The sequence below is a fragment of the Siphateles boraxobius genome, unplaced genomic scaffold, assembly GCF_051911475.1.
Source record: "Siphateles boraxobius isolate OS27281-9 unplaced genomic scaffold, OSU_SipBor_1 48, whole genome shotgun sequence".
Lineage (NCBI taxonomy): Eukaryota > Metazoa > Chordata > Actinopteri > Cypriniformes > Leuciscidae > Siphateles > Siphateles boraxobius.
In genome coordinates this window covers 1,449,692-1,474,602 of record NW_027509119.1, presented here as the reverse complement: position 1 = coordinate 1,474,602, position 24,911 = coordinate 1,449,692, and the positions used below count along the sequence as shown (strand labels likewise).

The following is a 24,911-nucleotide window of genomic DNA, read 5'->3' as shown; positions in this document are numbered from 1 at the left end:
GGACAATGTTTTCAAATTCCTCCTCCACATGGATGTCGAGGAAGATCTCCTTTAATGACAATTTTTATTAGACACATAATATGGGAAAACAACACCAAGAAACATCTCTCAATGGGCTTTGGTGGAGACGGATTTGTCCTAATTTAATTCCCTGATTATGTGCACTATCAGGATGCCCAGGTTTGATCATTTTATCTCACCAGATGCAGTTTTTATTTCTACCAGAAAGACTCGGGAGAATAATACTGTAACAATTAACCATTTATTAACAGCCCAGCAAGCAATATTATGATATAAAGTTCTTTGGCGTAGGCCCCGTCCGTAGCTCGCAATCTGAGAGTACGGACTCTGCATTTCCTGCCTGAAGACGAAGGCAGGGGCGCAGCCGACCCCCTGTGAGGTACGGGAAGGAACCATCCTGGTGGTGGTGGGGAGGATGGAGGTAAATGGAACCGTCAGCATCTGCAAACTCAGACATGTGTAAGTACCTATCTTTTATACCACAAGAATTAGAACGCGATTGGATAGATAAGAAGGTAATGAGTGACGTAACAATTGAGTCTTTCCGGCAGAACTTATGCTTAATTTCTCTCCATTTGTGTATCCTAACTTTTAACAGAAAATGATTAATAAGAAAACAAATGAAATATAGCTGCAAGCAGCGAAGACAGGCCAAAGCCCGATGGGCACATGTACACTCACCTAAAGGATTATTAGGAAGACCATACTAATACTGTGTTTGACCCCCTTTCGCCTTCAGAACTGCCTTAATTCTACGTGGCATTGATTCAACAAGGTGCTGAAAGCATTTTTTAGAAATGTTGGCCCATATTGAGAGGATAGCATCTTGCAGTTGATGGAGATTTGTGGGATGCACATCCAGGGCACGAAGCTCCCATTCCACCACATCCCAAAGATACTCTATTGGGTTGAGATCTGGTGACTGTGGGGGCCATTTTAGTACAGTGAACTCATTGTCATGTTCAAGAAACCAATTTGAAATGATTCGAGCTTTGTGACATGGTGCATTATCCTGCTGGAAGTAGCCATCAGAGGATGGGTACATGGTGGCCATAAAGGGATGGACATGGTCAGAAATAATGCTCAGGTAGGCCGTGGCATTTAAACAATGCCCAATTGGCACTAAAGGGCCTAAAGTGTGCCAAGAAAACATCCCCCACACCATTACACCACCACCACCAGCCTGCACAGTGGTAACAAGGCATGATGGATCCATGTTCTCATTCTGTTTATGCCAAATTCTGACTCTACCATCTGAATGTCTCAACAGAAATCGAGACTCATCAGAGCAGGCAATATTTTTCCAGTCTTCAACTGTCCAATTTTGGTGAGCTCTTGCAAATTGTAGCCTCTTTTTCCTATTTGTAGTGGAGATGAGTGGTACCCGGTGGGGTCTTCTGCTGTTGTAGCCCATCCGCCTCAAGTTTGTGCGTGGTGTGGCTTCACAAATGCTTTGCTGCATACCTCGGTTGTAACGAGTGGTTATTTCATTCAAAGTTGCTCTTGTATCAGCTTGAATCAGTCGGCCCATTCTCCTCTGACCTCTAGCATCAACAAGGCATTTTCGCCCACAGAAATGCCGCATACTGGATGTTTTTCCCTTTTCACACCATTCTTTGTAAACCCTAGAAATGGTTGTGCGTGAAAGACTCAGACCGGCCCGTCTGGCACCAACAACCATGCCACGTTCAAAATTGCTTAAATCACCTTTCTTTCCCATTCTGACATTCAGTTTTGAGTTCAGGAGATTGTCTTGACCAGGACCACACCCCTAAATGCATTGAAGCAACTGCCATGTGATTGGTTGATTAGATAATTGCATTAATGAGAAATTGAACAGGTGTTCCTAATAATCCTTTATGTGAGTGTATGTACACATATGTAACTATTTCAATACATATTGTTTATGACACACTTCCTGCTGCCAGCTGGTGGCGCTATGACCATGACTCTAAATAGCCACATCCATATGATCCAAACATACAACACCAATTTGATATAAACCAGACGATGCATATAGAAGATATACGACTTCAGGTTTCCGGTTTCCCATTTTTGTCATACATTTATTCCTTCAACATGGCAACACCGTTCCATACATCAAAAAAACTTTGGCAATTTAGCATCTTCATTGTCTTGGAATAATGGTGAGAATTGCAGGAACACCCTTGGAAGAGTATTTAAAAGTTCAGAGCCTGCACTTATCTAAAATTCCACATTAATTAAAAGAAAAAGGCTGACTTCCTGGGTGGGGCTAATAACTGTAAATTTGAAAGTTGTCCGGCCTGATTCGAACAATATTTGTACCGAGTTACATGACTTTTTTAGTCAAACGTTGGCACTACATATATACAATACTGCCCAAGCACTTAAATATAGCTGCAAGCATCGATTAAGGGCCCAAGCACAACAGAGGCAAAATGAGAAGTATAGCAGGGAGCATCAGACCAATTGCATATGTGAGTAAAGACATTCGGAGACAATTTTAGGTCATATAGTTGAAAAATCATAAACACAATTTGTAATGTGACGTAATTGCTTATTACTTTTGACCAGTGGGTGGCGCATGTGACCACATTGATTTGGTTTGGTCAGTGTTGATGCACAAAAAGTTTGGTGTCAATATGCCAGTGTTGTAGAGATACAGTATCAGATTAAGTTCAGATTCAGATCAATTTCTTTGATGTTTTAGATGATAGTGGTTTCAGCCGACCATGGTGTAACTGGTATTGTTGATCTCAGCATGTCCCAAGGAATCTATCAGGACCAGTCTCACAATAGGCAAAAGTTATCAAAAGCTATTAGCCCTTTTTGAAAAGTTATAAACACAAGAAAACCATTTTTTTTTTATAAATCTCGTGAGCACTAGGTCACACTGTTCCAGATTTATGCAGGTTCCCTCAAGTAAGATGGCTATGACACAAACTAATTTTGGTCTGAACAAGCTGATACATTACGGAGATATAGCCTCACATCCATTTTGGCATGCTCATCATCAAATTCACTCATGCTTTATTCCAGAACAGTTTGAGTAATCGGTTGAGTAATCCTCAAACCCGGACCACGCAGCAGCCTCCACCCAGGCCCGGTCGCGGAGGAAGCCGCAAGAAGGCGCCACAGCCCTCTCCTGCCCTGCCCCCCGCTAAACGCCGGGCCAAGCGGCGCTCCTGAGACGGGCTGCTCAGGGATGATGATTGTTTCTCAGGAGGTGGTAGCAGGACCACTCCTTCCCCCGGTGGAGGGCCGGGGGAGAATCTTTTGTTCTCCACTCCCCGCTGCTCACCCACGGGTGGGCAGCACCCTAATGTGGTTAAAAACAGAAACAATCCCCTCTTCCCTGAGCTCACAGAGTTCTCGGGCGACACAGAGCGTCGCCCACAAGCCGTGCTCTCCTCGCCCCCCTCTGTTCCAGAGGCGGTTGACACGGCGTGCCGTCCACGGACCGCTTCGCCCCTGTCCCCCTCTGTCGCCAGACCCCTGGCAGAGCAGGCCCCCGCGGGACAACCAGCCTGGTCCTCCCCTGGCCCCCTCTGCCAGGGCGCGGTTGCTAACTGTGCCCCCACACCGGGCCGCTATGCCGTCCACGTCTGGGCCAGTTACTCCGCTTCGCTACCCCTCCGGGGGGACGCCTGTGGTTCGCATGATCCCACTGGTTCAGTTCCTGGGAGCCTGGCTAGAGCTTCCCCGTCTGGATCGCGCGGACCGTCAGGTTCGGCTATGCGATTCAGTTCGCACGGTCTCCTCCCCGCTTCAGGGGAGTCCGCTCCACTTTGGTCGGTGGCAATGCCCCCATCATGAGAGCAGAGATTACCACCCTGCTGGCCAAGGGTGCAACCGAGATTGTCCCTCCAGCCGAGATAAGGTCCGGCTTCTACAGCCCCTACTTCATTGTCCCCAAGAAAACCGGTGGGTTACGGCCAATCCTGGACTTGCGCGTGCTGAACCGCTCCCTTCACAGGATGCCGTTCAAGATGCTCACCGCCAAACGCGTTTTCGAATGCATACGGCCCCAGGATTGGTTTGCAGCGATCGACCTGAAGGACGCCTACTTTCATGTCTCCATTCTTCCTCGACACAGACCGTTCCTTCGGTTTGGGGCAGGCATACCAGTACGCGGTTCTCCCTTTCGGGCTAGCCCTGTCTCCTCGCATCTTCACGAAGGTCGTCGAGGCTGCCCTTGTTCCCCTTCAGGAACACGGGGTTCGCATCCTGAGTTATATCGACGACTGGCTGATCTTAGCTCACTCTCGAGATCAGGTTTGCGAACACAGGGACCTAGTGCTTCCGCACCTAGCTCGAGGTGGGCATGGCAACACGGCACGCTCCGAGTACCAGTTACTCCGACCTGCCGTCAGTTCTTCACCCCCTGGTCGAACCTCAGTTTTCTCAGGGCGGGTGTCCCCCTGGTACGAGCTTCCTGGCATGTTGTTATCTCAACAGATGCCTCAGCCACGGGCTGGGGCGCCATGTGCAATGGACATGCTGCTGCGGGCTCCGGGACAGGACCCCAGCGGCTTTGGCATGTTAATTGCCTCGAGTTGTTGGCAGTACGCCTTGCCCTGCACTGCTTCCGGGCGTTGCTCAGGGGTCAACACGTACTAGTCCGTTCAGTACAGACAATATCGCCACTGTAGCGTACATCAACCATCAAGGTGGTCTACGCTCCCGCCGTATGTCACAACTCGCCCGCCACCTCCTCCTATGGAGTCAGAAGCATCTGAGGTCGCTTCGAGCGCAAGGTCAGGGAGGACGAGGAGCAGGTCATCCTGGTTGCCCCTTACTGGCCCAACCGGACCTGGTTCCCCGAACTAGTACTCCTCGCGACAGCACCTCCCTGGCCGATCCCTCTGAGAAAGAACCTTCTTTCTCAGGGACGGGGCACCCTATGGCACCCTCGTCCCGATCTCTGGAACCTCCACGTGTGGCTCCTCGACGGGACGAGGCAGGTTTGAGTACCCTACCACCAGCGGTGGTGGCTACCATCACTTCCGCTAGGGCGTCGTCCACGAGACACGTCTATGCGTTGAAGTGGAACCTCTTCGTCAGCTGGTGCTCTTCTCACCGAGAAGACCCCCGGAGATGCTCGATCAGCGTTGTGCTTTCCTTCCTTCAACAGGGGCTGGAGCGAAGGCTGTCTCCCTCCACCCTGAAGGTCTATGTTGCCACTATTGCCGCACACCATGACCTCATCGAAGGTAAGTCGGTGGGGAAGCACGACCTGGTCATCAGGTTCCTGAGAGGAGCGAGGAGACTAAATCCGCCTCATCCTCCTCTCGTTCCCTCTTGGGACCTCTCAGTGGTTCTAACTGCCCTGAAGAGTGCTCCATTTGAGGCACTGCAATCAGTCGAGCTTAAATTCCTGTCTATGAAGACAGCGCTCCTGGTTGCTCTGGCCTCCATCAGGAGGGTAGGGGACCTGCACGCATTCTCCGTTGACGAAGCGTGCCTGGAATTCGAGCCGGCTTACTCTCACGTGATCCTGAGACCCCGGCCTGGATATGTGCCCAAGGTTCCTACCACTCCCTTCCGGGATCAGGAGGTGAACCTGCAAGCGCTGCCCCCGGAGGAGGCAGACCCAGCCTTGGCACTGCTCTGTCCAGTACGATCTCTCCGCGCCTATGTCGACAGGACGCAGTGTTTCAGGACCTCAGACCAGCTCTTTGTCTGTTATGGTGGGAAGCGCAAGGGAAAGGCTCCATCCAAGCAAAGGTTGTCTCACTGGATAGTGGACGCCTTTGCTTTGGCTTACCAGCAGCAAGGTCGACCGTGCCCCCTTGGTGTGACTGCCCACTCCACCCGGAGTGTGGCGTCCTCTTGGGCTCTAGCGCATGGCGTCTCGCTAACAGACATCTGCAGAGCTGCAGGCTGGGCGACACCTAACACATTCGCCAGATTATACAATCTCCGAGTGGAGCCAGTGTCCTCTCATGTACTCGCTTCAACCAGCTAGTACTGGACCCGCTCAGGTGTCTTCGCTTGCTCGCCATTCCACTCCACGGACTGGATACGTGCGATATTCTCCTCAGGTGAGCTTCCCCGAAAGCCCTGAGTTCCTCCAGCACTCCTGACGTTGGCGCCAGTGTCTATTGCCTGCGCGTCGGCTAGGTGCCTCCCGTGTGCTTGGTCCCTCCCCTGAGCGACCCCCACATGTGTATTTCCACTATAAGCCTCTCTGAACATGTGTCTTTCCCTTGGCAAGCCACCTTGCCACCCCTGGGGTTGAAATATTCCACCTGCGGCTGGATACCCCAGTGTTCTCCATATGTCTCCCTAGGGTCATATGTGTATTCTCTAAGTCCCCCCCCCCCCTCCGGGTTGGCATTAATTGCATACTTCCCCTAGCTTGGGATATGCTTCCCAGTGTACCTTGGTATTCCTGTGTTAAATGCAGTCCTTCGTCCAGTCTCGACAGGGATCTCGATTTACGCAGGGCACTGGAAGACAGCTGAGAAGGTGGCGTGATTACACTGGTAACCCCATTCGTCGTCATCCGACGTAACTCGGAGTGACAACGAAAGGGAACGTCTACGGTTACGTATGTAAGCCTCGTTCCCTGAGTAGGGAATGGAGACGTTACGTCTGCCTGCCACCCTTACGCTGTACCGCGGGGATCGCCTGAGCTTAGTCTTGGCTCCTCAGCGAAGAAACATATCTGCTTTCTGCCGGCTTCCTCCTTTTATACCCACGAGGTGGGGCGGAGTTACGCCATGCAAATTCCGCAGACCCATGGCATTTCTTTGCCATTGGCTCGTTTTGTAATACTCGAAGTTGATAGGCTTTCTAAGCGAAACCCCATTCGTCGTCATCCAACGTAACGTCTCCGTTCCCTACTCAGGGAATGAGGGTTACATATGTAACCGTAGACGTTATGCTATGTAACGTTAGGTAGCTACGGGTGCTAGTGATACATGCTTCATGAAAAAATAAATGCCATCAAAATGAAAACAGCAAGATTACCAGTCCAGCAGAAATAAAGCCATCATGGAGTCACTTTTCAGCCCCTTGAGATTCCTCAGTTGTCGCCACCGCAGGAAAGCCACGCCGAAATTGACTCTAGTATGATTTCTTGATTTATCCAAAGACTTTTTGTTCATAGCCTTTTCAAATACTGTCTTCCTTTTTTTAACTTATTTGACTTCGCTGCCTCTATATGCAGGTACTGAGCATTTTGACTGTTCTTTCTCTGCCATAATTTTTATTACTAGCTTCCTTGCCTCTTCAAACGGGTGCGCGCATTTGGGCTGCTCCTGTATCAGCAGAGGTGGTATCCATGGTAGCGAGGGAGAGTGACAGTCGCCCCAGCCAATCATTTCTTTCGTCCCGAATGGAATAATGAGCTGTGTTTATTACAGTCCTGTGAGAACTACAGACACTCGATTTTTATAATTTCTTTTCCAGAGTACTTACATTTTAATTATGCATTGATATATAAAGACAGTTTAAACAAATTTGGAAAAAAGTATTTTTGGGGAATTCTACTTACCCTGCCTTTAAGGACAAAAGCTTAGACCGCACCACAGGGGCCTATAGTGCACTGCTCCACCTCCTCAAAAAAACATTTTTCTAAAGGCCATAATGACTATAATTTTATATTAAAATGTTAATGTTGAAAAATTTGGGATGCACTAGGCTGCCTGTTTCAGCCGTATATATGCCCATAGAAAATAAATTTCAGTTTTATTTCAATTTCACTTTTAGTACAATGCAAATACATTAAAGAACCATATATGTGAACTACTGAGCATTAACATGTTTCATGAAGCGAAAGATAGAATCACCTATCACAGAAAACTTTCTGCATTTTTACATTTTCACTTAGTCTGTTTATAAGCTGTTTTCCCAAAAAACTAAAAAAAAATTCCCGACAAGGATTTCTTTTTTTTAGTTAATGATCTGCAAGAATGGGGCTTTATTAGTGCTGTTCATTGATTCGAGTAACTTTTATGACATTTGGGTATAAATTGTTTTAATTCTACAATATATGGTGTAAAAACGTCTGAGTGCTGCCCTCTTCAGGTTATACGGTGCCTAGTGCAGTTGAATTTTCCTATGGGATGTTTGCGGTGGTTCGTGACGTAAGGGGTGTGATCAGCGCGTACACGAGCGTGATTGACACTGCTAAGACATTCCTCCTGGCTCTGATTGGTTGTTTCTGACCGGGAGCGGTGTATTTCTGCAAATGGCAATAGGACCACTGGGAGGAGCCAGAAGAGCTTGATTTTTTCACAGATTATCTGTCTTATATTCTACTGTCAGGACATAATGACAGTTTTAACAAATATGTAAAAAATATATTTTTTTTTACAAAAGTTACCTTCAGCAGCTTTAAGTGTACCTTTTTTAATGTTTTAAAACATTTTTATTTTATTCAAGTAACAAAAAGAACTACACCAAAGTTCCCTCCCACTCATCCAGCAGTGAATTCAATTATAGTATTTTTTTTAAACATGGCAGACATATTTGAACTTTAGCTGAACAGACAAAATGAATAAATACATATATAATTCACTGCTAAAGGTACACTAACATTTATAAAATGGCAAAGATCAGGGAAAAAATATTTTTGTTATGATGAAAAAAGAAAACTGTTGTCACGATATCACAAAGAAAACAATTTCCATCGATAGAAGATGTGATTGAAAACAATATTTCTCTTCATTTTTCTTTTATTATGAGAGCTCCCAGTGGAAAAAAATAACAGCAAATCTAGCAACTATTTGTAGTGCTGTCAGAGATGTCCACAATCTCAAAACATTTCCTTTACAGCATTCATGAAACATCTTGCATGTGTATACAATATAATCAACGCAAAATCAATGTAGATGTAAGATCTAAATATAACTGTAAGGTAAAAATAAGTCAAATGATGATCTAAAATAGACTACAAACAAAAGATCATCTGAATAATAAAGAATATAAATAAATGAATCAAAAGATGAGTAAATGAATACCATAGTATGGATATATGAATATGCACGTGTGTATGAATAAAAAAAAAAGACAATAATAAATGGATTAACAATCACCCCTCAGATAAGATACATATGTGCACAGATGGCATTACAAAGTAATATCCCTTATTTCCCAGCAACAGAGTCAAATACAAGAAGTTTTAAACAAACGCTTGTCAAAATCAATAATCAAAATCAAAAGGTAGAATACTCTGTGTTTTACAATACCTAATATTTTAAGTGTTGTTAAGAGCTGTTCTTCTCTATTATATGTCAAGCACACATTGGCCATAAACATTATATATAGGCCTGGCAAAATATTTTCTCAAATAGCAACACTGTTGGGGATTTTGTCTGGGGACAAATAACAATAAGGCAATTTTAATTCCTCATTCCTGATCTTGATGATGTTGGTCACCTCATCTAGTTCCTTGCGGAAAGTCTTTATGGCTTCCTTCACTGGTTGCTCTGTGAAGCACATCTCTGGATACGTGCCTAAGTACAGCTGGGGAAAAGTAAGTTCTTCAGAAAGCAGAACAACATCTTTCTTTCTTTTTACAAGGTAAACTGACCCTTCTCTAAGCTCCACCCCCTTGGTTACTGTCAATCATTCAGACAAGCTTATAAAACTAACAAAGAATTGGGGATTTTCAACTTCTCTGAATGAAGTGTGACATTGCAAAGCATTTTAATTTGCTGTGTTTCTTTAAAGAACTTAAAGTTATATAAAATAATGTAAATGTAGATGTGTACATGTGTAATGTAAAATAATGCGGTAACATGATTAAGAACTGCAGATCAGCAGAGATCAGAATCAGTGCAAATGCTTTTTACATTCAGCTGAACAGAGAGAAGCCGATTACAGCACTGTGAACAATTATATGATCAATAATAATTTATATAATTATATGATTATCGAAATAATTTAACCAATTTCAGCTTAATTTTATTAGTTGATTCAAGATTCAAGTAAAATTTCAAGTCAAGATTTAAATAATGAGTTGATATGATTTTTACAGACAAATTGATTTATGACTTCACTAAGTTTTTAAGTTGAAGGTGGAAATTTGTTAGAGAGCTGATGAAATTAGTGTGAGTGATCAGAACTTTACCTGATTACGTTAAGTAAAATGTAATTTGTTACATATTCTGTTAGATTACTCAAGGAAAGTAACATACTACTTTAAATACCTTGGATTACTTAAACACGGTTTTGAATTTTAAAAGTGTGAATGTGGCAAATAATATATAGGCTAGTGTAGTAGTAGACGTTTCATTCTCAGCTTTTTGCTGCCCTGGTCTTTGCATGCAGACTAAAATTGTGGTGTCAACAATGAACGACTATATGAACAGATCAGAGCTTCTTATATTTCATATTTTAAATGCATGACACAATTAAAGGAATAGATACATTTTGGGCCCTATCTTGCACCCAGCGCAATTGACTTTGTACACCGACACATGTATCATTCTTATTTTACACCTGACTCATGGACTTTTCCCTCCACAGACGCACGTCAGTAAATTAGGGAATGAACTTGCGCTCTTGGGGCGGTTCAGGAAAAGAGGAGACGTGTTCTGGCGCAAACGTACCCTGGTGCTATTTTGCAGTTTCAGAAAACAATTCCGCCACAGACAAGGAAAAACCTAGTCTAAAGTCAGTGGCTCGTTATTCAGATGCTATTTTAAGGGTGCATGCTTGGCCATAATGTAGCGTGTGCACAACGCCCATACACTTTGCTTCTCTCATTTACACAGACGCAGCTGTTCCCGTTTTTGCAAATTTACATAATTACAAGGAAAAATGTTTCCAAACGAGGGAAATCATTGTGGTATCCATGAAGATGTGAAAAAATAGGCATAATATAGCTTACACATTTACCCAAATTATTACGCCTGCTTAACCGAAGCTAATTTGTGTGGGTTTCTCCCATCCCCATACAATGTCACTGCTCTCTCTTTTACAGCCCTGATGAGAACGTTGGTCTCCTCAGCTGTGATCCGTTCCTGGCGTGCGAACGGGCAAATCCGCCATTATAATAGCAATCCGCCATGGAACAAGCGCCCTGCTTTTAAAGGGAATGTGAGATGACGCTCTGATTGGTTTACTGCACGTTACGCCCCAAACCACACCTATGAGTAATGTAGCTACTTCAGACCAACCCATTTTAGATTTGCGTCGGGCGCAAGAGTCCTTTATCCTCGCCGGTATTATCATGGGCATAGGTTAAGGGGGGACGCTAGGTACTAGTCCCAATCAATATTTTAAGATGACAAAATTGTCCCCACCAATATTTTAGCGAACTCGCTGCTATTTGGATCGATTCCGACGGCCAGGACTACAGTGCAAGAAACGCCATAATTTGATTGGCTGAAAAACCGAGGGGGTGGGATGTCCCCACCAAAGCTGACACCAAACCTTGGGTATAATAGAAACAGCGCCCGAGATCCGCCCATAAGTTATTTGCGTTACGCATTTGATACTTGCGTTTCAGATTGTTAAAATAGGGCCCTATAATGTTACTGCCCAAACATGATGATGTTTTTAATGTGGGACTTAGCGAAGGGGGTCAGTTAAATTAAATGTTATATAAGCTTATTGTTTTATAAGCTTAATTACCTGACTGAAAATACTTGTTATACTAGCTTAGTGTTTTATAAGCTTATCTGAGCACAAGTACGTTTACATTTAGTAAAAGCGTCTGCTAAATGACAATGTAAATGTACTATGTGTTTGTTGGCAGTGCCGCAGAACACAAACACTGTAGCAAGCAAACAATCTTCAATAATAATAAGAATTTAAAATGTATTTGAGCCTACATAAAATAAATAAAAACATCTTTTGCATCTCACTTTTTTTTTCAACTCATACCTTGATGCTCTGTACCCTCAGCTAGTAACATGCTCATTCTTTTTCACATTGATTTAGACAAGACTGCTGCCATGTTCTCTACAATTTCAAGTGGAAAGTATATCTAAATAAGACATCAAACCTCGTTCTTCTGGAACTGACTGAGGGCCGAAACTGTTCCTAGAACCAGGCAGGAACGTTTATGGTCAGGCAGACTCTCCATGATATAGTCCATATCCACTTTGCCCTTCTGTTCGGGAGGCGGCTTGCGCATGGTGGAAGGACTGTTGGGGATGTAGCCATACCAGTCAAACTGCAACATAAGTTTACTCACAGACATTAGCTTATAGATATTATCCAGAATGTTGCCTAGCAATTTTTGATGGTCTTGTTGTATGTAATGTAGTGTGTAATCTCACCTGTCCAAAGTTGACAGCAGCATGTTGTGCTGAAGCTGTGAATATCACAACGGTCAGGTACTTGACTAACTCCTCTCGTGTTTCTAGAGACTCTGAAAACTCTGGAAACAGGGGCAGTACGTATTTAACTTGTGCACACATTTAAAGCTAGAATTGTGTCTTAATTACATGCAAGAAAATAAATGATTTGAGAGAAAAAAAAAGTTTGAGAGAAAAAGTTATCACACTGATAGCAAAAAAGCATTTCCCGAGAGAAAATATAATATTTGAGAGAAAAATGTTCATACCAGTAGCACAAAATAATAATATTTGAGACTAAAAAAAGTTTTGAGAGAAAGTATTTTCTCATAGAACATAAAAAATATAAATTGGAAATTTTTAAAATTATTTCTGAGAAAAGATAGTTTTTTTTTCTCTCATCAAAACTGAATATGGTCATCAGTGGTTACAGATAAATTGAAGCGCGTGTCCGAGTGAAGACCACTTTTTGAAACATTGAGGCACGGATGTACTAATACAAATAAATAAAACATGTCCAGTTAACTAGCAGAGCATTGAGATCTAGCGCTAAAATGTGTTTTTTTTTTATCAAGCTGAGCGCTCGTTGTGGCGGCGATCGGTTGTCATGGATAAAGTGTTCTCTTGTGGCGGGCAAAACGTGCTTCAATCTATCGCTGTTGCGAAGACTCTCTATTCATTCCGGTGAAATCACAAAATAAAATGCAGTTAATGCACACAAACGTGTCCCTGCTTGATATAGACTGTAACCACTGATGAACATATTCAGTTTTGATGAGAGAAAAAAAAACGATACAAGTGCGGATTAGAACCTGTATCAGACCGGCCCTCGCGGCCTCGAAACACTACTGGCCCACCGGGAAAAATGCCGACTCTCCCGATTGCCACTCCGCCCGAGTGTCCGTGCTCAACTAAGGCAGAGGCGGCATCCATCTAGGTGAACCGAACAATGGTGTAATGATTCAGTTCGACTCCCAAGCCAAGACGATGCTCACCCGACTGGCCAATAGGAACGTTCCAATAGGAAAAAAAGAACGTGGCCCCGCCCATGACACAATTTTCACAGCTATAGCAAAATCCTGACATGAGAACAAGAAATTGCATCGAGAGCAAAGAGAAGCGAAACACTTTTTTTTCTGAGAAAATGTTTTCACACTGATAGCAAAAAATATATATTTGAGATTTTTTTACAAATACAAATAACAATGTAGTATGCCTAATTACATTCAATTAACCCTAAACCTGACCAAACCCAACCTTAATACTAATCCAATAGGAAGTATATGTTGTTAATTAATATTACTCAGTACATAAATGTGACGTGTAATTACAGTGAACCCCTTTATTTTAAAACATGTTAAGAAATGCGTTTTTCTGGGGCATGAGCGATGAACAATTCATTTGAGTCGATTCTATTCAAGACTATGGCTGGGTCCTACTACAGAGCAGGTACATATTTTTAATAAGTTATTACTTCATCACAGCTAAAAAAGTATGTTCTATATAGTATGAATGTGCCGTATGAGTGTAATCTGAACGTACTACATTCACCATGTTGTCATAGTCATGTGACCTACCAGTGTCACTTCACTGCCATTCACAAATCCTCTCCCATGGCCTCATGGGATAGTAAAGTGTCCATCGTATGCGCACTTCAGAATCTTGCCGGAAGTAGTACTTTCTGTTTCCTCTTTTATGAATACTGTGAATTCGGACATACTTCCTTTGTCCTATATAGTATATTTATATATTATATACCTATATTTGTTCAGTTTCCCGTATGCACTGTCTGAAGTGGTTTCTCTGAGGTGTCGGAAATGGTTTCTGAAGCGAATCTGTCTGACGTGGTTTCTCACTTGGAGCCATAACAGGAAATTAAAGAAAATTAAGACCATTGAATAAAGTGGCCATGGAACTACAATTTTACACAAATCTGCAAATGCATCCTATTATTTGCCAGCGATGAACATCTTGATTAGGTCTAGCTGAACATCTACCTATGTCACGATAATCTTAATAACATTTTGTAGTGTGTAATGTGCCACGATTTTCAAATCTTGTAGTGTTAGCATGTTTAAGATTTGAGGGAAGAAAATCTGCAAAGATTCTCCTTAAGTGTGTGCTGCAACCAGATGTCACAATGGTTACACTACGAAAGCAATCCAGTCTAATGAGTTTTCGACTAACTCTGGAAGTGGTTGACAGTGAACAAGCTTTAGACCCTGTTTACACCGGTATTTAGCGTCGTCCACTTATGTTCCGATCGACCTAAACCTCTTAATACCAGGTGTAAACAGGCCATTTGATAAATTAAACATGTACTCACTCTCAGAATTATTCATGCCATAGGAAACATCCTTAACAAAGTCTTGAATCTCCCCATCACTTTTAACCGTCTCATCGCTGACATAGTAGATCTTGACCACAGCAGAAACATAACTACAGGAAGATCAACAAGATGTCAATAACATTAACAAAATTAATGTTAATAACTTTTCATTGGAGTGTATGTGGACTAATTTGTACTTTGCACTAGTAGTAGAGGATCTGAACTGTTGCAACACCTACTTGTGTATTGCATCCCAGATCTTCATGCCATCATCTCTATAATAGTACTTGGGCGCATCTTTCATTCCTCGAGCGTCTATGGTCTCAGGGAAGCACAGGGACTCGTAGGATAAAGTCTCCATGGTGCTTTTAATCAGAGCAGACATCCCTTCTCCATTGAGGCTACTAATCTGTGGATACCAAGAATTCACTTAATTTTTTGCCTCAATATTTTCAGCACTTATTTAGCCTACTCAAGTGACCATCAAGGGGGTTATGGGTGAAGTTTTATTCTGGTGGATTGTTTTGAATTTGGGAAATTTAGAAACTACTTAGGTCTGTCAGTTTAAGCAAACACCAGTTAACTAAATACAATGTAGCCGATGAAATATAGCATTCAGCAAAAAGACAGAATATCACAAGGCCTGTCATGATGATTTGTTAACACTGTGTGCATCTTTAAACCTATATCAAAGACAAAATTATAAAATTTGAATAGAATTGCTTTGAATCCTAGCAATATGCTGTTAATGTGTGGATATATTAAATTGGGTGTAAAGCTACCTTGCTGAAGATCCCGTCTTCACTGATGAGTTTTTCACGGGCCAGTGCATTGATTGCAGTTGTGAAACGAATATGAGGTTTCAGTAACTGTAAGAAGCAAATGATGCATTTTAACATGTGCATTAAATCATAAAAATGTATTCAAAAAGCATAACCTGAAAGAGGAACAGTGCTTTCAGTGTCCTGCCCTGGAGGTTTTTGTTTAACATTCAAACCATCATTAAAAAAAGAAAGAAGCGGCAAGGATATCAGAACCAGCAACTCTTCATCAATAAATTTGCATATGTGAAACTACAATCTTCAGTTTAGCCCTGAATCTAAATATCATGACTGTGTATTAAGAGACATGTACCTTGTATACAGGATGGACTGCAGGGAGCTGTCTGTACATGGCCATTTCAAAAACCTCTGATATCAGATGTGTCTTGAGAAGGTGCGTGACCAACTGGTGTACAATGAAGTCGGCAGATTTCACCCACATCTTGGCAAGCATCCAATCATGTTCATTATCACTCGGGAGAAAGATTGGACACTTTTCCCCTGGGATTTGACTGAGCTGATTCAGATATAATAAAGGCAAGCGGGACATTTTTGCTTCGGTGAGTAAATTCCCAGCAAAAGCACTTTTATTTTAAATGTATGTTTTCATTTGATACTGGTTAGATATGGGACAGATACCTGAATGGCAATTGGCACAATTTGGTCGAATCTGTTCTTGTACAGCAGGCAGAGGGGTGCAGTCAAAAACACCTGATCGCTGGATGCTGGAACTCCGTTCAGTATTTCATAATCCACTATGTAGATGTTTCCGGCCTGTAAACATGTATGTACACAGGTGCAAAGTTTAGAACTAATTATGCGTGGGTTAAAATTGATTTGAGTCATTTATGTAAATTAAATTATGTGGAGTGTTATTAATTATGGGAATTATGGGAAAAAATATGATACAAGTCTTGGATGTGATTGTTGACCGACTGTTCAAGTGATTTATGTCTTAATGTTTCTGACCTTTAACTCCTCTTGTAGTGTGACTCCTCTCTCCAGAAAGCCCTTCACCATCTCATGTGTGACTGGAAATTTGTCTGGGATTTCCATGCACTTCCTGATCATGACAGGATTGCAGCCATTCAAAAACTGATAGCCGAACATGTAATCCTTACTCCAGTCTTGCATCACGTTCTCTGTCCAGATTTCAAAGGGGAAAATGGAGTGAACAGTCAAAGGATTTACAGGTATGAACAAAAACGTGCCTCTGCATTGTTGGTTTCTCACAACAATTGTGTTTTTGGATATATAGTGTTTGTTTAAATGAAGAAAAACAAAAAAACAAACACATTCTTGACAAAGGAGGAAATAATCCAAACCTAGTGAAGTGTTGATTTTAAACTCTCCCAATATCTTTTTAAAAAATGTCACGTCGTTCCAGGAATATGTGAAACCTTTAATTATGTCAAGAAGTGAATCCACAGTCCTGAAAAAGAGTGCATACTGTGTAATTATAGACATGAACACTATTTGCATGAATTTAATTCTGGAAAACTTAGGAAAAATTCAGTATCAAATCAACAAGGACTGTGGCCACGACACATTCCCCCAAAACTTACATTTTTCCGAAATCCATAACAACGTCCATCTCTTTTCCCCAATCAAACTGAACTTCTCGAGGAAGTTTTTTGCCATCTAGGCTCATAGGAAATCCTTGGCGCCATTCAGTCCACCTTAAACAATAAAAATGACAACATTAACTCCACAGTTATACTGTCATGTACACAGTTATGTTAAGTTACTGTCACCTTCATGGACTTTTAGTTTGATTATCGTCAGTTTCCTGTTTCCTTTGTTTCTATCAACACTGATTCTATCATCACACTTTTTACTCTTTTAGTTTGTTATCTTGTTTATATATGCTCTCTGTTTTCAATTCCCCTATTGTCCGGTATTGTACACGGTTTGTTATGTTACATTGAGTTATAAAATAAACCTTGTGTTATTTTGATCCTTTTTGGCATTACTTCATAATCTTTGTGTGGACTAAAATGACAGACACCAAGATTTATATTTAGATGTGAAATGTTTTTACTTTTTTCTTACAGCCCATGTTTTACCAGTGACCTGTTTTTGGGAGGGCTCTGAAAAGTGTCAGCATTGCCAGAAACCATTTTCTTGCTTTTCCAGAGTGATTAGTCACATAGCATCATTTTCTACCTCAACCAATGGTCTGTGTTTGGGGCTTGGGAACTAATCAGCCGTTTAGGATTCAAACAATGGCAAATTCATTTTGGCATTAACTGAATCATGGCCCAAGGCTTGACAAAAGTCACAGAGAACACAATAAAACTATACTCTTTTACAAGTTGGAAGATTTTGAGGAAAGTGTTGGTATTTGCTAGAGTTCCTTCCTCCAAATTTGTGAGAATGTCTTTCTTGACAGGCAAGCTCAGTCAATTCTGCACAACTCGTAAAGTTGAGCACCAATTAATTCACTAGTAATCTGTATCTTAACACTTACGAGAAGAATCATCGTACATCATCGACTGGATGTCCTGCATAGTCAGATGCTTTTCTATCCATATTTGCTGGTGTTAACCCTCTGCTGCTCTTTGCTCATTTTTGACCAAAAAGAATTAAAAATTAAATAATGAAGTAAGAATTAAATCATGGACATGATTCAAAGAGGTTAAATGGTCCTGAACAAAATAGTCATACTTGCACCTCTCATGGTCAAAAACGAGCAAATTGGAAATGATTTAGAAACTAAATTCATCTAGTGGAAATGTTTGGTTCTGTGCCCAAAGTAAGGAGTTTCAGTTTTTGTGATATCAACCTCAAATTTGGACAACTTGTTAAGATATATGGATTTGACTTTCTCACAGTCTTAGAGTAAAACATGTTTTGGAAAATATATATTTTAAATACAAATATTGTTGTGCCAATTTCTTCATAACAATACACTTAAAATTAAAACCTTTTTTTAAATTCTCTCTCTTTTTAAAAAAAAATTCAGCAATAGTCTGACGAGCATATTCTTTAAAAGAAGTACAAACTGTGTCCAAAGCTTTCAAGATCTTCCACAATTTTAAGTTGAAAATGAGGGGTGAGGTCGCAACATCTCGCTACTGGAGTGCCTCAGTGCTGGGACCCCTTCTATTCTCTATCTACATGCCATTACTAGGTTTTGTCATTCAGAAACATATTTTTTCCTATCACTGCTACACTGATGACAACTCTACCTCTACTCTACACAACTCTACCTCTCATTTCCAGCCGGATGATCTGACAGTAGCTGCTCGCATCTCAGCCTGGCTGACAGGCATTTATTTCTGGATGAAGGACCATCACCTTCACCTCAACCTTGTGAAGACAGAACTGCTTGTGGTCTCAGCAGACCCAACACTTCATCACAGCTTCTCCATTCAGCCAGGTTCATCAACCATAACTTGTTTTAGGACAGTCAGGAACCATGGAGTTGTGATTGATGATAAGTAAAACTTCACAGATCACATCGCTAAAACGGCACGGTCCTGCAGATTTGTCTTATACGACATTAGGAGGATCAGGGACTTCCTATCGGAGCTACACAACTCCTTGTCCAAGCGCTTGTTCTTTCCAGACTGGATTATTTTAATGCTCTCTTGGCAGGCCTTCCAGCATACACTGTCAAACCTCTGTAACTGTTCCAGAATGCTGCAGCAACAGTGGTCTTTATCAAGCTGAAGAGAACGCACGTCACACCTCTCTGCCGAGCAGTGTTGGGGGTAACTTATTACAAGTAACTTGAGTTACGTAATCAGATTACTTTTTCAAGTAACTAGTAAAGTAACGCATTACTTATTCAATTTACAACAAAATATCTGAGTTACTTTTTCAAATAAGTAACGCTAGTTACTTTTTCACATTTATTGACTGACAGCTCTCCCGCCCCATGTTGAGAGAAATAAAGTGAGGTGTTGTGTGCATTTGCATTGAACATGCATTTACTCATCTCACTTGCACAAAACATTCAGTATTCCTCAAAATGAATAAAAACAGTCAAATGCAATCTCAGAATTTTGTGCAAAAGTTTTATCATTAACTATGTTAAATTACACAAATATACTTTATGTATTTAATCTCACTTTATTAACCAAAGTCTTTGCTGCTGACCTACAATGATCTAATTCAACCATACTAATAAGCAAAAATGACTTTAGATTAGGTTTAGAAATAAGAGTGTTGAACTTCCTTCTCCTGTATCCTATTGTTATTTAATCAAGAACAGCAGCAGCTGAAAGGTTTGTTTGAGCGGCGCCCTCTACTGTACAGTAGTAAATATGCATTTCCTTCAGCCTTAGGTTTATTCATTTAACTTTTGATGTGAAAGGGCCTTAACAATTGGCAAAAATAGATTGTTTTAGCTGTTATTAAAAAACAAACAAACTTTTTGGGGAGTAACGCAATATTCTAATGCATTACTTTTAAAAGTAACTTTCCCCAACACTGCTGCCGAGTATTTAGCCATTTTCAAGAAAGTACTAAAGACGCATCTTTTTCGTCATAAATTGACCCATTAATACTACAGTAACATGCCATGCGAGGAGCACCAGAGGATTAAAAGCCTACTAGACTTTATGGCCTATTTTAAATCCATTATGCTAATTCATGTTTGCTTTTATATATATATATATATATATATATATATATATATATATATATATATATATATATATATATATATATATATATATATATATATATATAAATATATATACAACTTAAAAAATATATTTAAAATAGTGCAAATGGTTATAATGTGAAATTATAATCATTGTTATAATATATTGTTAAGAATGTTAACAACAGAAACGGCACAATTTCAAATATGTACAGGTCCTTCTCAAAAAATTAGCATATTGTGATAAAGTTCATTATTTTCCATAATGTAATGATAAAAATTAAACTTTCATATATTTTAGATTCATTGCACACCAACTGAAATATTTCAGGTCTTTTATTGTTTTAATACTGATGATTTTGGCATACAGCTCATGAAAACCCAAAATTCCTGTCTCAAAAAATTAGCATATTTCATCCGACCAATAAAAGAAGTGTTTTAATACAAAAAAAAAAGTCAACCTTCAAATAATTATGTTCAGTTATGCACTCAATAGTCAATACTTGGTCGGGAATCCTTTTGCAGAAATGACTGCTTCAATGCGGCGTGGCATGGAGGCAATCAGCCTGTGGCACTGCTGAGGTGTTATGGAGGCCCAGGATGCTTCGATAGCGGCCTTAAGCTCATCCAGAGTGTTGGGTCTTGCGTCTCTCAACTTTCTCTTCACAATATCCCACAGATTCTCTATGGGGTTCAGGTCAGGAGAGTTGGCAGGCCAATTGAGCACAGTAATACCATGGTCAGTAAACCATTTACCAGTGGTTTTGGCACTGTGAGCAGGTGCCGGGTCGTGCTGAAAAATGAAATCTTCATCTCCATAAAGCTTTTCAGCAGATGGAAGCATGAAGTGCTCCAAAATCTCCTGATAGCTAGCTGCATTGACCCTGCCCTTGATAAAACACAGTGGACCAACACCAGCAGCTGACATGGCACCCCAGACCATCACTGACTGTGGGTACTTGACACTGGACTTCAGGCATTTTGGCATTTCCTTCTCCCCAGTCTTCCTCCAGACTCTGGCACCTTGATTTCCGAATGACATGCAAAACTGAGCAACAGTCCAGTGCTGCTTCTCTGTAGCCCAGGTCAGGCGCTTCTGCCGCTGTTTCTGGTTCAAAAGTGGCTTGACCTGGGGAATGCGGCACCTGTAGCCCATTTCCTGCACACGCCTGTGCACGGTGGCTCTGGATGTTTCTACTCCAGACTCAGTCCACTGCTTCCGCAGGTCCCCCAAGGTCTGGAATCGGTCCTTCTCCACAATCTTCCTCAGGGTCCGGTCACCTCTTCTCGTTGTGCAGCGTTTTTTTGCCACACTTTTTCCTTCCCACAGACTTCCCACTGAGGTGCCTTGATACAGCACTCTGGGAACAGCCTATTTGTTCAGAAATTTCTTTCTGTGTCTTACCCTCTTGCTTGAGGGTGTCAATGATGGCCTTCTGGACAGCAGTCAGGTCGGCAGTCTTACCCATGATTGTGGTTTTGAGTAATGAAACAGGCTGGGAGTTTTTAAAAGCCTCAGGAATCTTTTGCAGGTGTTTAGAGTTAATTAGTTGATTCAGATGATTAGGTTAATAGCTCGTTTAGAGAACCTTTTCATGATATGCTAATTTTTTGAGACAGGAATTTTGGGTTTTCATGAGCTGTATGCCAAAATCATCAGTATTAAAACAATAAAAGACCTGAAATATTTCAGTTGGTGTGCAATGAATCTAAAATATATGAAAGTTTAATTTTTATCATTACATTATGGAAAATAATGAACTTTATCACAATATGCTAATTTTTTTAGAAGGACCTGTATATAAACTTAAAATATATATTTAAGGTAGTGCAAATGGTTATAATGTGAAATTATAACCATTGTTATAATATAATATAACCTATCCCATCCCCTCCATGGCACCTTGAACTGTATCAGGAGTAATAAAGAAAAAAAACTGCAACAAATGAATATTGTTCAAGAATGTAATTGTTTCTTCAAACCTAAATCTGTCCTGTCTAGATTCCAGTTCCTCTTGTCTTTTCTCTTTAAGAAATTCAGGGTCATCTTGAGGCAATCGAGCTAAATGAACACACAAAGAAATACATAGCACACATTTTACACAAAGAAAGGACAACATTTAAGATTTGATTCAAATCAAAAATTCGAATAATAATAATAATGATAATAATAATAATGATAATAATAATAATGATAATAATGATAATGCTTAATTTAAAACTGGATATGAACAAAGCGATAATGCACGTACCAGTGCCTTCTCGGATAAACACTTCCTTTTCATCTTCTATCCAGAAATGACAGGGGAACTCAAAGCATTTTCCAGAGGGAGTTTTCACTGTGATATGCTCACAAAACCATTTAACATTGATTATGTGTTTCTTCCTTTCAAGTTTCACCAGGACAATGTCTCCAAAGTCCTTCTTCACACGGATGTCGAAGGAAATCTCCTTTAATGGCAACTTTTATTAGACACATAATATGGGAAAACAAACAAACAAACAAAAAACATATCTCCATAGGCTTTGGTAAAGAGGGATTAATCCTAATTTAATTCTCTGATTATGTGCACTATCAGGATGCCCAGGTGGTTTGATAGTTTTAATTAACATTGCAATACTGTTCCATGCATCAAATATCCTTTGGTAATTTAGTATCTTCATTGTCTTGAGATAATGGTGAGAATCGCAGGAATCCCCTTGGAGGAGTATTTAAAAGTTCAGAGCCTGCAATTATCCAAAATTACACAATAATTAAAAAAAAGAAAATAAAATAAAAAGGCTGACTTTCTGTTGGGTGGAGCTAATAACTGTAAATCTGAAAGATGCCCGGCCTGATGAGAATAATATTTGTACCGAGTTACGTGACTTTTTTAGTCAGAAGTTGGCATTACATAACCCAACACCCCCCCCCCCCCATGTCTTAGCTTTTGCCTACACCTAAAGACCAATAACTCTAGTGTGTGTGTGCCAAATTTCATGAGAATAGAACTTCAAAAACACATGAATATACAAAGAAAAGAGCATCAACATGGTGACACTTTTTAAGATATGAAGAATCTTTTCACAATTTTATATCAGCCATGTCTTGACATTATTCTGACCAAGTTTGAAGGGATTTGGGAGTGTATAAGACTATTTCAAAGTTTTTTGTAAGTGACACACTTCCTGCTGCCAGTTGGTGGCGCCCTAATAATAATCCTAAGGAAAACAATTGGGCCCAAGCACTTAAATATAGCTGCAAGCATCGATTAAGGGCCCAAGCACAACAGAGGAAAAATGAGAGGCAGGGAGTATCAGACCAATTGCAAATGTGAGTAATTAAAGACATTCGGAGATGATTATAGGCCAAATGGTTGAAAAATCATTAACACAATTTGTAATGTGACGTAATTGCTTATTACTTTTGACCAGTGGGTGGCGCTGTGACCACATTGATTTGGTGCCTATGATGCACTTTAAGTTTGGTGTCAATATGCCAAAGTGTTTTTTATGCCAAAGTGTTTGTGTTCAGATTCAGTTCAGATTCAGAACAATTTCTGTGATGTTTTAGATGATAACGGTTTCAGCGACCATGGCATAACTGGTATCGGTGATCTCGGCATGTCCCAAGGAATCTATCAAGATCCTCATCACCCTGTCGGTGGTTTATTTTGAGAGAACAACCGGGTGGATGTATTATCCCATACATATATATATATATATATTATTATATATATTATTATATATATTATAATAGAAATAAAACAAATTACATAGTATGTATGTCATGAATTTATCAAATTATTTTAAAAGGAAATAATGGACTTGGACACAAAAATATGCACGCCATGTCATATATATATATATATATATATATATATATATATATATATATATATATATATATATATATATATATACATAATAGAAATAAAGAAATTACTTAAAATAAAAATAATCAAGTCTTTAACGTTCTTACCGTTTTAAAAGCAGCAAAATAGGATTTGTTGACCAGGACACTGTCACTGCTCTGATCCTTTGAGTCAATCAGCGTCAGGTAAATTTTGCTTGTTGTCTCAGAAATCTCGTCATCTAGACCAGTATAAACAGTCACCTTGTAGGTCGACATATTGCCTGACTGAAAGATGTACAAACTCTGGATCCTCAGTTTATTCTTAAGCACCTTTATATGAAATTCACTTCCGGCGCTACTCTCCACTTCCTGTGACATTATAATGTGGGTTTGGTCTATCAATCAAAAAATGTCATGTTCATACCTGCATATCTATATCAAGTTTCTGAACTTATAGAAGAGACAGGAAACATGTAGAGGTATTCCTGTGGTACAGACAATCCCCTTTCACTGATAAGCTTTTACAATTGCAATTGCTATTTAAAATTTGCCTCCCAAATAAAATCATTAATATAATAATATCATTAATATACACTAATATATAATGTAATATAAAAGTGAAGAATAATATAAGAGTGTATATATATATATATATATATATATATATATATATATATATATATATATATATATATAATAAATTATATATATATATATATTTTTTTTTTTTTTTTTTTAGGATATAATACGTTTAAAATGCCCTCCCCCAATGTAAATGACATATAATTACCTTTTCAATTTTTTATTTATTGATAAATCAGATGGGACTTATCAAAAGTAAAGTCATTAGCTCTCTTTATATAGCAAAATTTAATCAGAAGCTCAGCAAGTATTAAATATTACCAACGAGTAAAACATTAATTACAAGCCAATGATTTTTTGGTTAATTTTTACTTGTATGTATTTATTGATTGAAACATGCAGATAAATAAATATAAATAGGCTTATATTTTACATTAATGATTAAAATTCCAATTAATACTTTGTTCCTTAA

At 40.2% G+C, this 24,911-nt stretch overlaps 1 protein-coding gene across 1 annotated transcript; it reads right to left on the bottom strand.

Moving 5' to 3' along the window:
- Nucleotides 1-8,762: 8,762 nt before the first annotated feature.
- On the bottom strand, nucleotides 8,763-24,170 carry LOC143710609 (polyunsaturated fatty acid 5-lipoxygenase-like). Its single transcript, XM_077201587.1, has 14 exons — nucleotides 23,984-24,170; nucleotides 22,275-22,473; nucleotides 22,006-22,084; nucleotides 16,976-17,089; nucleotides 16,736-16,842; nucleotides 16,380-16,552; nucleotides 16,050-16,184; nucleotides 15,724-15,927; nucleotides 15,372-15,458; nucleotides 14,829-14,998; nucleotides 14,587-14,699; nucleotides 12,243-12,343; nucleotides 11,966-12,136; nucleotides 8,763-9,467 (listed from the first exon to the last, which is right to left on the bottom strand). Exons 1-14 carry the CDS (start codon nucleotides 24,131-24,133, stop codon nucleotides 9,429-9,431), a joined length of 1,842 nt encoding a protein of 613 aa, XP_077057702.1. The 5' UTR covers nucleotides 24,134-24,170; the 3' UTR covers nucleotides 8,763-9,428.
- Between the last annotated feature and the right edge of the window lie 741 nt (nucleotides 24,171-24,911).